Genomic DNA, 15,462 nt, shown 5'->3' on the forward strand with positions numbered 1-15,462 from the left:
TTTTCTCAGGAGTTGGTGGAGACCAAACCAGAGATTTAAGGAGAGTGACTTACATTCATCAAGTGGACACAAACACCACTCTAATGGGACGATAACGCTGCTCAGTGTCTGCTGAATGTCAACTGTTTGCTAGCATGTTAGCCCGAAACAAGCTTGTCAGGAGATAACGTGTCAGATGTGCATTTTTTAGATATGAGATATGGAGTCGTTTAGGGCGGCTGTGGCTTAGTAGTAGAGCGGGTCGTCCACCAATCGGAAGGTCGGCGGTTCGACGCCGGCTTCCCCCGGCCCCACGTGTCGAAGTGTCCTTGGGCAAGATACTGAACCCCAAATTGCTCTCGACGGCTGTGCCTTTGTGTGAATGCTTAGTTAGTTTCTTTGAACTGATGAGAATACTCATTTTATCTTTAAAGGTGAGACAGTCGTGTGCAGTGTGAACAGATTTGTTAAAAAAAATGATAAGGAGCCTTTTCGACAACATTGACAGCTAACCCGACCCATGCAGTTGATGTAGAAATGTGTGGTTTAACAGTGTTTGTGACATGGCACTCGCAGGAGGAGAGGAGGCGGATGAAGGAGGACATCGAGAGGAGGAGGATGGAGGCAGCAGAGAGGATGAAGAGCCTGAGTACGTCCAGTGTGGACGGAGACGAGATGTTCAGTCCCTTCAGTCCCAAAGCTCCCACACACAAGGTAAATATTATGACACTGCAGGCAACTTCACTCTATTCTGACCAAAAGAAGCTCCAACTACATGTATGTTAGCAGTTTGCATCTACAAGGTGTTGAACAGGCAAATTGTTTATTTGTTGGTGTTAGCTGTCATCTGTCTGCAATCCCCAAAGTCCCAAAAGCTGGTAGTATTTATTTATCAAGTAGAAAAAGTTTATGGAAACTCGATTATATTATGCAAACACAGATCTTGTTCACACAAGTTAACATCGTCGTTCTAGCAAGATGAAAACGGTTTCTGTCATCTTTTAAATAAGAGTCGTCCTCTGTTGTGAGTGTTAGGAGTCTATTAGAGCCCGTGAAGTGACGGCAAAGATGATGAAGACAGATGTTTCCTAGCAACCATTTTACACTTTACGTAATTCTTTACTAGCTAAGACGCTTCTTAAGTCTTAATGAAACAACCTGATTTAGGTAATCACTGGTTTCAAACTGGACAAATGTAGTGATGGATTTATGAACAGCTGGTGAAACTCCAGGCGAGTTGGCAGCTTTGAATGTGTTTGGTTTTTGTGTGTTTGGGTGAGCTACAGCTGATAACTTCAGCTCACACAGAGACGAACAGGACTCTGGAAAAATAGGTTTTATTCTTTTTTGGGTGAACTGCCCTTCGAGTTGGTAATCCATTAAGTACCATTGATCAATACAGATTACTGATTTGACTTGTGTAGAATGATTTCACTTTTGTAAACAAACTCAGTGACAAATAACTGTGTTATCTTCACAGCCGATGGGTTCAGGCTCAGCTTGTAAGTTGCATGTGTGTGTGTGTTTGTGTGTGTGTTTGAAAGGAGAAGCATGTTGTGTTATCAGAGAACTCACTGATACTTGAAATGTTTTTGGTGTTTGAGTTTGATGTGTGAACAGTGACCACGGAGATGGCCTTCTACTTCCTACTTCACTGTCGAATACAGAGCCACCAAAGTCCTGAACAATTCTGTGTTGAGCCCACATGTTAATACATTTTGGGCGCAGGCTAATAACAAGTTATGATCTTGTATGTATCTTGTGTGCACAAGATTTAAGGGGAAAGAAAAACGACTTCGGGGGCCTCTGTATTTGGATGTTAAATCAGTGATGTTTGATGGAAATGTCCACGTGCATGACACTGCATGTGTGTTCTGCACCTCTGCACTTTCTGGTTTTTCTTTTTCCTCGTCGAACTGAATGTTTACAGAGAGGGTTTAAGGAAGAACAGAAAAAAGAATAAACAGACATTCGACAACTAAAACTCAAAATTTTATCAGTGATTCAAACTAGAAATGTAAGTATATAAAAAAGTAAGACTTTGTGTGAAACATAGTGCTTTAATTGTGTTCAGCTGTTCAGGGTATTGATGCCTTCTTTGTCTCCGCACGGTCTCATCCATGACGTGTCTTGATGCATTTTTGCTGCATGTTACGAGTCCAGTTGGTTACTTTTTACCTCAAAGAAGTCACATTTTTACACCCAACAGGGTTTCACACAAGATGATGGAATATGAATAAATCTGTAGATATAGTTAAAATGTTCACCACATGTATTTGTGTGATTTGAACGGCTGCCTGTGGAGATTACGCTTCACAACATACCTCAGCACAAGGGTTTCCTTTGTGTGTGTGTGTGTGTTCATGCAGGGGGTTGTTGAGAGCCTGCTGTTCTGACTTTGATGTTTGACCTCTGAGGTCAGAGAAAACACTGATCCTGTTCTGAACATCAGTCTTCTGATGAAACAAAGCTTCTCTAACGTGACAAACATGTGACAGCTGCAGCTGCGGTACAAGTCTGTTTACAGCGTTTCCTATACAGCGCACTGCCTCAAAGAGCTGCTAATGCTAAAAAGAAATTAAGACTGCAGCATCAGAAAATAAGCGTTAACAGTTGGCAAACCCACAGTGTAAAAATACTCCATTACAAGTAAAAGTCCTGCTTTGATAATTAAGTAAAAGTACAGAAGTAAAGTTCAATGCATAAAAAAACTACTTTAAAATAATAATAATATTATTATTATTATAGATTATCATTGCTGATGCATTAATGAGTAAGCAGCATTTTACTGTTAAAGTTGGTCAATTCTATTATTTTATTTACTGTTAGTAGTAGCTTCATCAATAACAGTGCATTATATTTTATAAGATAATCAAAGTAGCATGAAATGGAAGCACTCAAGTAGAGTACATGTACCTTAAAATAGTTTGAAGTACAGTAGAGTAAATGTACTTAGTTACTTTCCACCACTGGGTTTAGGGCCCAAACGTTTTAAAGAGTTTGTTCACAACAATCCCCGAAACACATTTTCTTACTTACCCTTAGTGGTCTTAACCATGACAGTATTTTAGTCCTGAGGTTTTGAGAAAACAAGTCACAGACAAACTTAAAGAGGATAAAATTAGAAGGAAACTCAGAACAGGAAATTCAAAGAGACACGAGAGCTGTAGGTCGGAAAAAGAAAATGAACAGAAAGTTTTAGCAGAAATTCAAAATGCAACAATGGGATTATTATCCATCATCCTCTGCTCGTGCCTTCAGTCTCCTCTGAGCGAGCGGTGAAGCTGCTGTGACGACGGCGGTCAGAGCACAGCCGAGCTGTAGTTAACACACTTCTGAACCGTGGCAGCGACGTGGAAAACTTCCTGTGTTCCTCCGAAAAATGACCTCAGACTTCTTCTTTTTCAGATCACGGAGAGAACGGAGTCGCTGAACCGCTCACTGAAGAAAAGGTGAATATCCTCATCAATATCCTGATCAGTTTAACAGTGCTCATTCTGTAAGTGCTTTTATGGCTGCATCAATCCATCAAATGGAAATATTCTGGGGGTTTTGTGCATCGTTTTAGAAACAGTTCAGCATGACATATTTGGTTGCTTTAGAAATTTTGAGATCTCCTCTTTGAAATAAAGTTGTGTACATTTGTTCTAAATGACTATTAACTGCTGAGGACTGAAACGGAGCTGCAGACTGCCTTTAATCAATTCAACAAAAAAGTGTTTTTGTTGCCTTACATAGTTTTAATATTGATCTGACACGTTGAAAGATTAAGAATTAGGCAAAGACCAAATACCCTTCAGAACTGAGGCCTTTAAATGTCATTATCTCAAAAACCTTCCCGCGGGCACCGAAGCTCTTATTGATCCATTAGATTGTTTAATAGAGCTGCAGCTGACAACCATTTTCATTCTCGACTGATCTCCTTATTCTTTGGTTAATTGTTTAGTCTACAAAATGTCAGAAAACAGTGAAAAATGCCGTTCACACTTTCACAGAGGTGACGTCTTCAGATGTCTGGATTTGGATTGATGAATGACTTGACTTGATAAACGATTATCACAGTTGTTGTTTATTAATTTTCTGTCAATCATCTAATGGTTTCAGCTCTCGCTTGCAGCTCTGTGTTTCTCTCAGTCCATTTTTGCCTGAAGGTGAACACTGAAGAGGGTCGGAGGTGTGACCTCTCCACCTCTCTCAGTGCATCACCCTCCTCAGCCGTGATTTATGGCTCTGCTTAACGCCGTCCAGATGCAGGCGGCTGTGTTTTCTCTGGTTGGTGAGGTATGGCGGCTCCAGGCAGTCTGCAGCAGGAAGTTATCGGCTCTGAGGAGCTCTCAGCAGGAGTGAAGCCTCTGTGTGGATGCTTTTATTTTAAAAGAACTGTACCAGGAGCAGGGACGTTGTTCAGAGGAGGCATGATGTCAGCAGGCAGCTGAACCTTTGACTCGTTATTGCCAGTGCATGTTTGGATGTAGCTAGCTAGCTATAAGATGACGTCCCCATTTTTATCCCCATCTGCAAAGCTTCGATTGGTCGACTGCTTCTCCAACTGGAGGAAACAACCATCGGTGAACACTTCAAACTACCTGCTCAGCAGCAAACAGTTAGAGACCAGCTGGTGAAGAGAGTGGAGCATCTAAAGAACCAGATATTTTTCTCAGGAGTTGGTGGAGACCAAAAACAGTAGAGACAGAGATAAAAGACTGAATATTGGACTTATATTCATCAGATGGACACAAATAAGATTATGTTGCTGTGTGTCTGCTGCATGTAAAAGCAGGCAGCTGTTTGCTAACATGTTATCCACAACTACTTTATAAAGTGATAATATCTTAAATGTTTTTAGTCATGCATGTCTCTAGGGATGGCTATGTCGATATCCTCTGACTTTTCCTCTAGCGCCACCGTGAGGTTGACATTCGTGGTTTTGAGTGAAATTTCTCAACAACTATTTGATGGATTATCATGAGCTTTGGTTCAGACATTCAGGTTCCCGTCAGGATGAATTTTAATAACTTTGGTGATCCTCTGACTTTTCATCTAGCGTCATCATCAGGTCAACATTTTAATTGACTTGAACATAGACTACATTGCTTTTTCAGAATTCATACTCATTGACTGATTGCCGAAGGTAAAAATACAAAACTCGACTGAGTCACACCTTCCAGCAGTGAAGGAAGCAGCTCATAAAAACTTGAATGTCTCGATCCAAACGCGTGAGATCAGCGGCGCCTCTGCTGTTCTGCTCCATCAGTCATGACATCATCAGGTGTAAACTTCCTTTTAAAAGTGGGCGTCGCCCTGCCAGGTCAGACATGTTGGAACAGATGATGAATGAGGTTTCCTCCCCCCGCTGTGAAGAAATGACATCATCCAGCAGCTCGTATCTGGAGATGTAAAAAAAAATGAAATCTGAGGGTGGAGGATTTAGTGTTTGGGGAAGATGGCGGAGGTTGAGTTTGGACAGCTGGACGAAAGAATGAAACCCTCCTGGACAGACGTTCATGTAAACCTTCATTCATTGATCCACAAACTCGCAAGACGTCAGTTCCTGGAGTCCACAGGTGCTGCTCTGACATGTGACTTCTCCTGGTTTTGATTTAGTTTTAAATTTGTGAACTTAAGGAAATAATAGTGAAGAGAGAGAAACACCACAGAATTCCTTATTATACATCATTAAATTAGGAAAGTTTTTTTTTTTTTTGGAGACGCCTGGAGCTTCTTCAAAGACACCTGGAGGACTGTGGACCCGAGTCTGAGAACCACAAGTTCATAGATTTTGTGCTATGAGAACAAACTAAATACATTTTAAAGAATTACAAAGAATTTTCTCAACTGTATTTTATATTCTAGTGCAGATCCCAAAGTTTCCAAAAATACCAGATATGTCCAGCTGAATTTAGGGGAAACGCGTATGAAATGAAGCACATTACATCTCCAATAATACTTCCATTTAATCACTCAGCTGAAACAAGATGATACACAATACACAGTTTACTGTATATTAGGTAACATACAGAGTGTGTTACCTAACCCACAGAGTGACTTAAGGTGGAATTTAAGGAGAAATTAGGGTTCATGAGGGTAAGAAACTCATTAACCCTATGATGCATGAAGTTATGACAGTGACTAATCCCAAATCTGTGTCTCTTGTTTTAACTGGTTGTGTTTTACGTTGTTTTGTTTGAATCAGTAACAGCTTTAAGAAGACGCAGCCTCTCGTCCTGCTGCCCAAGATCGACGACAAGCTGGAGCAGTACGCTCACGCTGTGGAGGTCAGCTCACACACACACACACACACACACACAGACAGTGTTAAAGGGTAATTGCAGTATTTTTAAACCTGATCTGTATTTTTACATATTTTGGGGTCTAAATGACTAATATGTACAAAAAGTTTTGGAACTGGTCCAGTAGATCTCCTCAGCCGGCAGCCGCGAAACGGGCTGCAACGTAATCCTTGGGAGCAATTGCACCCGTCAAAAATAACCGGAATTACCCTTTAAGGTGCGTTCAGAAAGAATGCAAAGCAAAATGTTGCAGCTGAACGATTGCAGATAAAGTCATGGAGTTGAAAATTAATGAGAGTGTTTCCAAAAATGTGGAACTATTCCCTCTAAACCCGCTGGTGTTTTCTGCACACTCAGAAGCTGCTGATGAACCTTTGGACTCTCTTTGTTTTAAAGCAGCTGAGGGGCAGAAAGCAGCGCTGACCCTTTTTGTGCTGCGTTCACAAATCACTGCAGCAGCTGGGCGATGACTTCACAGCTCTCTGTTTTTATTTCTGCATGTGTCTGACAGATATACGACGGGAATACCCGACGTTCAGAGCTCTGTATTTTTATCCTTCCGTTCCCTGTTTTCGCTCTTCACCTCAGGCGGTTCCCAGGCTGATTAACAGTTAACTCAAGACACTCTTATTTATCGAGAGCTTTAAAAAATAACAGGTTTGACACAAAGTGCAATAAAGGACAGAAATTACAGCTGTGAAGAAGAAATAATATTTTCACCATAAACCAGTGTTGAGATGCTCTTCATATACATATATATATATGTATTTAAATATGAAAGTCCAAAGCTGCCAATATTAAAATTAAATAATTTAATTAAACTGAGATTTCATTTTTTCTATTTGTGAGCACATTATGTATGGCAAAATTTAAATGTAAATGTCCAGTTTTTATTTTCATGTTTGAAAATGCATCATTAGTGCCAAAATGAAATCTGAATTGACAAATCATTTTGAGTGTACTCGAGCGCATTCCTGACAGAGAATGCAGCAATGTGCAACGTAGACCTGAAAATGAAATTGCAAATTTGAATTTTAAATTTGAATTTTGTCTGCTTTTGTTTCTAAACTGCCTTTGAAATGGTCATATTCATAAGAATCATGAAGAAGAAAGAAAGGGCTTCACAGTCAAGAAAGATAAACACGACAAAGTTCAATAATACAACAGAAAGATCCATGAAGAGAAACATGGTATATAAATACCTTAGAAGAGACTTAGAAGAAATGATTATATTATTCAAGAGAAAACAGAAATCATGAAAAGTCCAGTTTATTTGGAAGCCATTTCAAATACTGAACATTTGAGACTAAACTTCCCTTTAAACTGCCAGTCTGAACATTAACAGAAACATCAGACTGATTAATATTTCATCAACAAATATGTGATATTAGATACTGACAAGGTTTAAGGGTTCAGCATTAAAATATGTCTTTGTTCTTTTAATAACAAAATGTGAAAATCAGCCTTAATATCAGCTGGAACATCATGTATGTTTAAGTTTGTCCAGCTGGGTTTGGAAGTGACTGAAAAACAATCTCAATCCAGCGTGCACATAGAAACTCTAAAGTTAGGGATCATCCACAATAAGTAATAATAATAATTTTTTTGGGAGTGGATTATCCCACTTTCCCTGTGGCCTCTTGGATGAAATCAAAATGTTTATTCATATTTCAGTCCTTAAATGTAAACATTATTGTCCCTGTATTCTTTAACTTTGTACTAAACGCTGTAGAAAACCTGAGACCAAAATCAAAGTCATTAAAGTCTTATTTTCTTTAAACAAGTGAAACTAAATTTCAGTGTATTTCAACCTCTTTCAAGTGCAAAATCAGCTTCTCTCAAGTATTTTCTGATATCGAGTTTCTATAAAGAGTCTAGTGCAGCGACTTATTCTCTCCTGTTTCAAGATACTGACGCTAATTTTTTAGAAATTCTTCTTGAGACAAAGTGATTTGTAATTAAAAACAGGTTGAAATATTCTCACTGTACCGAACGTATCATTTCACTTTTAGGAAAATAGTTTTAAGGTCTGAATTATAGAAAGAAATGACTTGATAAGATGGAGATTTATCATTAATATGACAAGACATCAGAAGTGCGTAGTACTTGAATGTACCAGACACCCTCTGTCCAATCAGAAGTCTCCGTGGCAATGGTATTGCTAAAGTCATGAAAATTACGAGGTTGTCATATGACAGTATTACTGTACACTAACTCAGGGTTGTTGTTGTTGTTGTTGTTGTGCAGAACTCCCAGGAGGCCCGGGCAGTGAAGGCATCGCTGACCGATCTGCCCAGCTCACCTGAGGTCGTCGCCTCCAAGAAAAACCTGTTTGAGGCCGGAGAAGCCTGGAGCCAGAGTCCCACCAAGGGAGTGACCTGCAAGGTGAGAAAACACTCAGAGACCTGGTTCACTTTGTGCTCCTGCACCAAGTCTTAAAAACCTGGCGTCCTTTAAGCCCCCTGAGTGTCCCAGTGCTCGTATCGCAAATTTGTGGCACTAAACACCTGAGACAATGAGACGAACTGGCGGAAAGTAACACGCTAAAACAACAAAATTTCACAAGGATTGTGTTGTGTTTCTACAAACAAAGGTTATGCCATCAGAATATGGACTGTGCTCCCGTTGAAATACAACATTTTAAGCATCAGGTGCAGAGGAATCAAAACGTTTTTTTTTTTTTTTAAATCATCCAAAACAATGTGATTTTTCATTCCTCCCGACATGACGAAGAGCTAATTTGCGCTTGAAGCATTGTACTTCTTCATGTAATGAAGAAGCCATTTTAAGAGGAGTAGATAAGGTGTTATAATCACGTAAAAATTCTACACATAGTTGCTTTAATCAGGTTTAGGGATCAAGAGAAAACTAGTCAGATTTCTGCTGAAAGAAACCTGATGTCTTTGCTGTTTCTTCAGTTTCTAACCATGTTTTTACATGTGAGTGTGTGTGTGTGTGTGTGTGTGTGTGATGAATACTGTACTGAGGACATGGAAAGCATCACTGTGACACTGTGTGGACAGACGAAAGAAACTATCATTACTGTGGTCTGTCTGCAATAATTAAACATGAAGTCTGACTAAAATTCAAAGAGGGTCTGTTTACATTAGTGAAGCTTGCACCAGATAATGTTCACAACTTTCAAACACAAATCAAAATTGCTTAACTGGTATATTTCTGTCAATCAACTGATGAGATAATTAATCGATGATAATTAATTAATCTAAGCAGGCAGTTAACTGGGAGCTGATTTCATTCAGTGTCAGACTGAAAACTCACCAAACTGCTTCAAACCACTTCCCAGCATTAACAAAACACCTCATCCTTTTTGTTTTTTCTGCATCAGGACACTGAGGGGTTGAAGGTGGGCGTGGCCAACCTGATCACTCAGTGGGTGAAGGGTCCGTCTGACGGCAGCAGACAGTCGCTCTGCAGACCGACAGTAAGTCCCAAACAAAACATGAACATGTTTAATTCTCCTTTTTCAGCTCAGACATGTTTCTTTCCTCTGCCTGTCTTCTTCCTCTTTGGCCTCGACTGAACTCTGAGCTGTGATTCATAAAGAAACTGGATGAAGGCTGGTGTTTCACAAGATGTGAATACCATGAAAATGATCTTTTATGTTTTTTATGTATAACTTATCAAAAAACAAACACAAGAACATAGTGAAGGGACATTTTTCTTCACAGAGTTTCTGGTTTTGAGTTAAAGTAACAGAGCAGCTGCAGGAAAAACACAACCTGAGTGTAGAAACTGAACTGACAGCAGTGGTGGAAAGTAACATCACAGTACAAAAACATTTACTCAAGTAATGTGGTCAAGTACAGTTTTGAGGTACTTGTACTTTACTTGATTTCTTTTTTATGATACTTTATATTTCTACTCCACTACATTTATTTAACCAGCTATAGTTACTTTTCAGATTCGGATTTTAAATAAAAACACACATGACAAGCTTATAAAACACATTTTTAAAGTTTAAACCATTTGTTCCCAACCTTTTTTGGCTTGCACAAAAATCAGTGTGTAGTTATGGGTCCTTGTCAACTTTCAGTCTATGAGTATATAGCAAAAAGAGATATTTCCCCTCTACATTTCTCACATGGTTTCATTTCAATTATTGTTTTTAGTCCAAAGAGGTAAAATTATTTGATGTTTTACAAAAAGCAAATATTAGAGACAAGTACAAAAAATGAAAATATATTTATATATCAGAACGTTGTTTTTCTTGTTTCCTGTCCCAGTAATAATCTCACGACCCCTCAGATGTATCTGGTGACCGTTTGGAGGGGTCCGACCCCTAGGTTGGGAACCACTGGACTAAACTAGCTAACTGTATATAAAGCAGTTAAAACAAGCCCCACCTCCAAACGAGCTACAGCAGTAAAATGCTGCTCTAACATTGATGAATCAGTAATAATAATGTAATAATGTCAGATCAAATCAGATCAGTCACATCACAGAATGAGTACTTTTTTGATACTGTAAGTACATTTTGCTGATAAAACGTCTGTACTTTTACTTAAGATAGATTATGAATTGCTGACTTTTATTAGTAACCAAGTGTTTTAACATTGTTGTATTGGTACTTTTACTTAAGTAAAGGATCTGAGTACTTAAACACTAAACTCCTGTAACAGCCTCAACGTCCTGACTGATGTGATGTGATGTGTTCAGGTGCAGCTTAAAAGTTTGTTATGTGAGGTTTCCCTCTTGTGGAGAAACAACATACAACAATGTCAAAACAGTTTCTTCCTTTTGAAGGATTTCTCTTAATTTATTCTATTTGAAAACTATTTTATCTATGGAATAAAGTGGATATGAAACAAACTTCTATTTGTTTCAAATTAATGGAAAGAATATTTAGAAACCATTGGAAAATTAAAAAGTCAAGTTACTCTGATGACGATGATACCAAACCTGTCAACCTCACTGTGACGATGAGACTTCAGGAAGCTGTACACAGTCACATCACCGACTGATGTTCAACAATTACTTAATTAGTGAGCTTTCGAGTTGTTGGTAGGCGTATTTCTGAACTTTGGACAGAACCAGGCTCGCTGTTTCCCCCATGTTTCCAGTCTTTATGCTAAGCTACGCTAACCACGTCCTGACTGTTATTTGATCGACAGACAGTCACTAAGCATGTTTCCCAAACTATTCCTTTAAGATTTTGATGCATCTTCTGAACACAGAATATCGACATGTTTGTATTGATTACTGATTGATTTGTCAGGATGTGAAGGCTGGAGATGTGATGCAGAAAAAGAACATGTGGGAAGTGATTGGAGACTCATCAGGGCAGCAAAGGGCCAAGGTGAGCACACACACACACAAATACAGATGAAAATAAAACAAAAACTTATTTTTACTATCCCTAAAAATATGTATTGTTAGTTTCCTCTTTTACTTCTTTTAATTCAGTCTTTTTCTTATTTAAATGTTGCCTTTTATTGTATATGATGTTAGAAATTTGAATAGTCAGAATACAGTTTTTATGCCAAAAAACTTCTCCCGGCCCATTTTGGCAAAATATATATTTTTTCAGCTGCTGAAGGTTTTTATTTATGTTGATGTTTTTCATATGAAATGTTAAAGGCATGGTTAATACAGAGTTTTACTCTTATACACATCAAAGTGAACAAACTTTGTCTCGTCTCTCTTCAGGGCTCGGCAGCTGGTAAAAAGTACAAATTTATCGTCACTGGTCACGGCAAATATGAGAAGATACCCGTGGACGACGAGAACGGAGGAGAGTCTGGTAAGAACACGGACAGGAAGTGCTGAAAAGTTTAAGAGCAGTTTTTGTCCCTCTGTGATTCAGTGTTAAAGTCCCAACATGTGAAAACATGGCTGTTTTCATGTGTGAAATCATATTAACGCTTGAATATATTAAGTTTTATTCCTCTTGTGGGGTTCTGTGGGTAAAGAAAAACACTGCTGAGGGTTATGTTTCCATTTAGACATAATACAACAGACCAATAAATTAAGAGTATTAACTTTTTAATCTTCTGGTCCTGCTGATTAGGATATTTTAAGAAGAGATACTGGCTGAATCAAAGCAAAGTGGAAAGAAGAGATGGAGTATTGGTTCAACACTTAAAGGTCCAGTGTGTAACATTTAGGAGGAGCTGTCAGCAGAAATGGAATATAATATTTATAAGTATGTTTTCATTAGTGTATAATCACCTGAAAATAAGAATCGTTGTGTTTTCATTACCTTAGAATAAGCCGTTTTTATCTACAGAGGGAGCGGGCCCCCTTCCACGGAGGCCGCCATGTTGCACCGCCATGTTTCTACAGTAGCCCAGAATGGACAAACCAGTCACTGGCTCTAGATAGGACCTTTCACGAGTTTCGCGGCCACCGTAGTTTCTCCTGCACGCTTGGAAGGGGAGGGTGAGGCGAGCAGTATTCAAATGGTTGCAAACTGCAATTAGATGCCACTAAATCCTGCAGACTGGACCTTTAATATATTTATATGACTGTAATGTGAGTGAGAGCAAACTGGTGTAGCTTTATTTTGTTTAATGTACTAAAATATGGAACGATATGGGGGGAAAAAACAAAGTAATGCTTTAGTGTATGACATTAACTGGCACAACTAGTTTTTAAATATAATAAATAAAATTAAAGAGGGAAATAAAATATTACTGCTGCATTAACGTGAATGTTGCATTTTCCTGCTGTAGTAATGTCGTGGGAAAAAAAGTACAATATTTGCCTCTGAGATGTAGCGGAGTGGAAGTATAAAGCTGCATAAAATGGAAATACGTACATTTACGTACAGGTACCTCGAATTTGCACTTAAGTACAGTACTTGACTGCTCAAATCATTCAACTGGTGAATCAGCTGTGTCTGTTTCTTAATGACTCCAGTTTTTAATGTTTTAACTGAAGGTGAAACTGACATGAATTCGCTGTCAGAAAGTAGAAATGTTGAATCAAGGCAGAGTTTATTTGCAGCACCTTTCGAGCAGGGTGGCAGTACAGAGTGCTTCGCAAAAAACAATACAGGTCAAAGTGCTTCACTGGGAATTAAAGATCAGTGATAGTAAAACACAATGAAGTAGATGATCTGCAGCACATTAGTCACAGTTGGTTGTACTATGTAAATGCTAAGCTGTGAAATAAGCAGTAGCCTACTTAATCATATATATATATATAGTATATATTTTTCTGTATTTGTCATTTTTTTCCTTTTTAAAAGCCTCTTTTACAAAGTGCAGACTGGTGCCTGTAATGCTGATCAGTTTTATTTTTCATTTTCAAAATTAATAGAAAATTAGAAAATGTAATTAAGTTTTTAATAAACGTTTCTTTTTTTTGCCAGTTAAGATTTTAAACTAGTTAAACTAAATGTTCTACTTCTGGACCAGTGGACTGAATCAATGTTTTCCAAATTTTTCAGTCCAAAGATGAAAAACTGGAAAAAAACAAACAAACCAAAAACTAATCCAAAATCTTAATTTTACATTGATCTGACATATTTTTCAATTTGTTTTTTTTTTTGTACTTGGAAAATTAAATCCATAAGCGTTACATGGACCATGAATGACTGAAAAATCTTCAATAACGTCCCATTCAGGTGCCGTCATATGGACGGGAAAAATAATTTATCCCCAAACAGAAATGATTTTGTAACTGCTGCTTAGTGTTCGACATTAGAGCTCCACAAAAACACAGGTGAAGTCAAGATGAGGGAAACTCTGCTTATTTATTTTGAAAGTGTCAACAGGTTCTGGTTCCCTCACAGAGAAGAAACGCTAAGGTTTACATTTACATAGAGCTGTACCTAAATGAATCAGTAACTCCAGCACACACATTAGAAATCATTAGAACATTAGAAAAAAATGTCACCCGGCAGGTTCAAAAATAACACCAGAAGAATAAAGTTTGGATTGCGCGCGCTGCATCAGTCATCTAAAACCCTCCTATGTCTCTTGACCTTTGACCCCACCGTTCACTATCCCACTGATCTCCATCCTGGTGGAGGCTGCTCTTTATCAACTTACATAAGCTTTTAGCTCAGCAGCTATCTTTCAAGTCACAATGAAATCAAACATTTTGTTAGCAGTCAAAGTAATTTTAAATTGGAGAAGTATTAGGGACACGTATGTACCGGTTTCTACCTTAGCTGTGTCCGAAATCACTGCTTATTTACTATATATTACTATATTTACTGTGTGAATTTGATCTACTATATAGTGCCCTAACAGTCCCACAATGCAATGTGCCGCATTTTATAGATGCAAAATGTATCATTGTGCAGCTCTACTTGCAAAATGATAAGTGTCCGCAATCTCAATTTACTGCTCACTATTAAGTAAAGTATTGCGTGTCGATTGTATAGCGAGTAGAATGAGTGAGTGAGGGAGTGATTTCGGACACAGCTCTTGGATTGCAGCTGAATCACATCCAGTGTAGACAGGGTATTAGACTTTATGAAGTTTGTTAATGTAATGTAATGTGTTTTTTCTTTTCATCTCGTACTTTTTTCCTGTTATTACATCCCAACCAATCACAGAGGAGCAGATGGAGATGAGAAGAGGCACATTTTTAAGCTTTAAAATGGATGAGATTGTGTAAATGGGACTGAGGAAGATTTCACTAATATACCGTACATTCATCTGTTCATGTTGCAATTGCTCTTTACTATTTTGATAATAAATTAAACAATAAATAAAGAAGTCTTTTGTCTAATTTCCCTCCTCTCTGCACCTCCCATCCAATCAAACTGTCTTTTTGGGCCTATCCAATTGGTGCATTCCTTTAATTGATCCGTCCCAGTATTATGTCCCGAAATTAAGATGCTCTTAAATATTGTTTAATTGTGACTTTAAGAAAGTTCAATCACAAAACATAACCACCTATATCCTAAAAAAAAAAAGCATGTTATACTAATGTATGTATACACATACATTATCTAGTGAGAGGTCTTACCCTGAGGCAAGTAGCACCATTTTGAATAAAACTGGATATTTGAATGATCATTAAAGAGAAACACATTTTCCTCTGTCACAAATGATTTGTCTTAAAATCATTACATTTTAATCTGTCTATAAGAATACAGATATTTAAATAATATATCTATCCGTCATTCACTAGAAGTTGACTTTTCTATTAACTATTTAGCTTAAATATGATTCTAAATCTAGAGTGAACTACTGCGTATACAAATCCACAATCTATA

At 38.1% G+C, this 15,462-nt stretch overlaps 1 protein-coding gene across 5 annotated transcripts in view; it reads left to right on the forward strand.

Annotated features, from left to right (window-relative positions):
* Nucleotides 1-15,462, forward strand: part of lsp1a (lymphocyte specific protein 1 a) — a 41,833-nt gene that overhangs the window by 21,074 nt on the left and 5,297 nt on the right. For 3 of the 5 annotated variants that reach the window (XM_044193594.1, XM_044193595.1, XM_044193593.1), the window contains exons 6-13: nucleotides 556-693; nucleotides 3,388-3,431; nucleotides 6,173-6,254; nucleotides 8,517-8,654; nucleotides 9,616-9,711; nucleotides 11,506-11,586; nucleotides 11,937-12,030; nucleotides 14,797-15,359. In XM_044193594.1, the coding sequence (XP_044049529.1) occupies nucleotides 556-693; nucleotides 3,388-3,431; nucleotides 6,173-6,254; nucleotides 8,517-8,654; nucleotides 9,616-9,711; nucleotides 11,506-11,586; nucleotides 11,937-12,030; nucleotides 14,797-14,858 (735 nt within the window). In that variant the 3' untranslated portion in view covers nucleotides 14,859-15,359. Of the gene's footprint in view, nucleotides 1-555; nucleotides 694-3,387; nucleotides 3,432-6,172; nucleotides 6,255-8,516; nucleotides 8,655-9,615; nucleotides 9,712-11,505; nucleotides 11,587-11,936; nucleotides 12,031-14,796; nucleotides 15,360-15,462 lie in introns of those variants that run through there. The other 2 variants (XM_044193596.1, XM_044193597.1) reach the window with 1 other exon arrangement.

This window comes from Siniperca chuatsi, linkage group LG4 (assembly GCF_020085105.1).
Source record: "Siniperca chuatsi isolate FFG_IHB_CAS linkage group LG4, ASM2008510v1, whole genome shotgun sequence".
NCBI lineage: Eukaryota > Metazoa > Chordata > Actinopteri > Centrarchiformes > Sinipercidae > Siniperca > Siniperca chuatsi.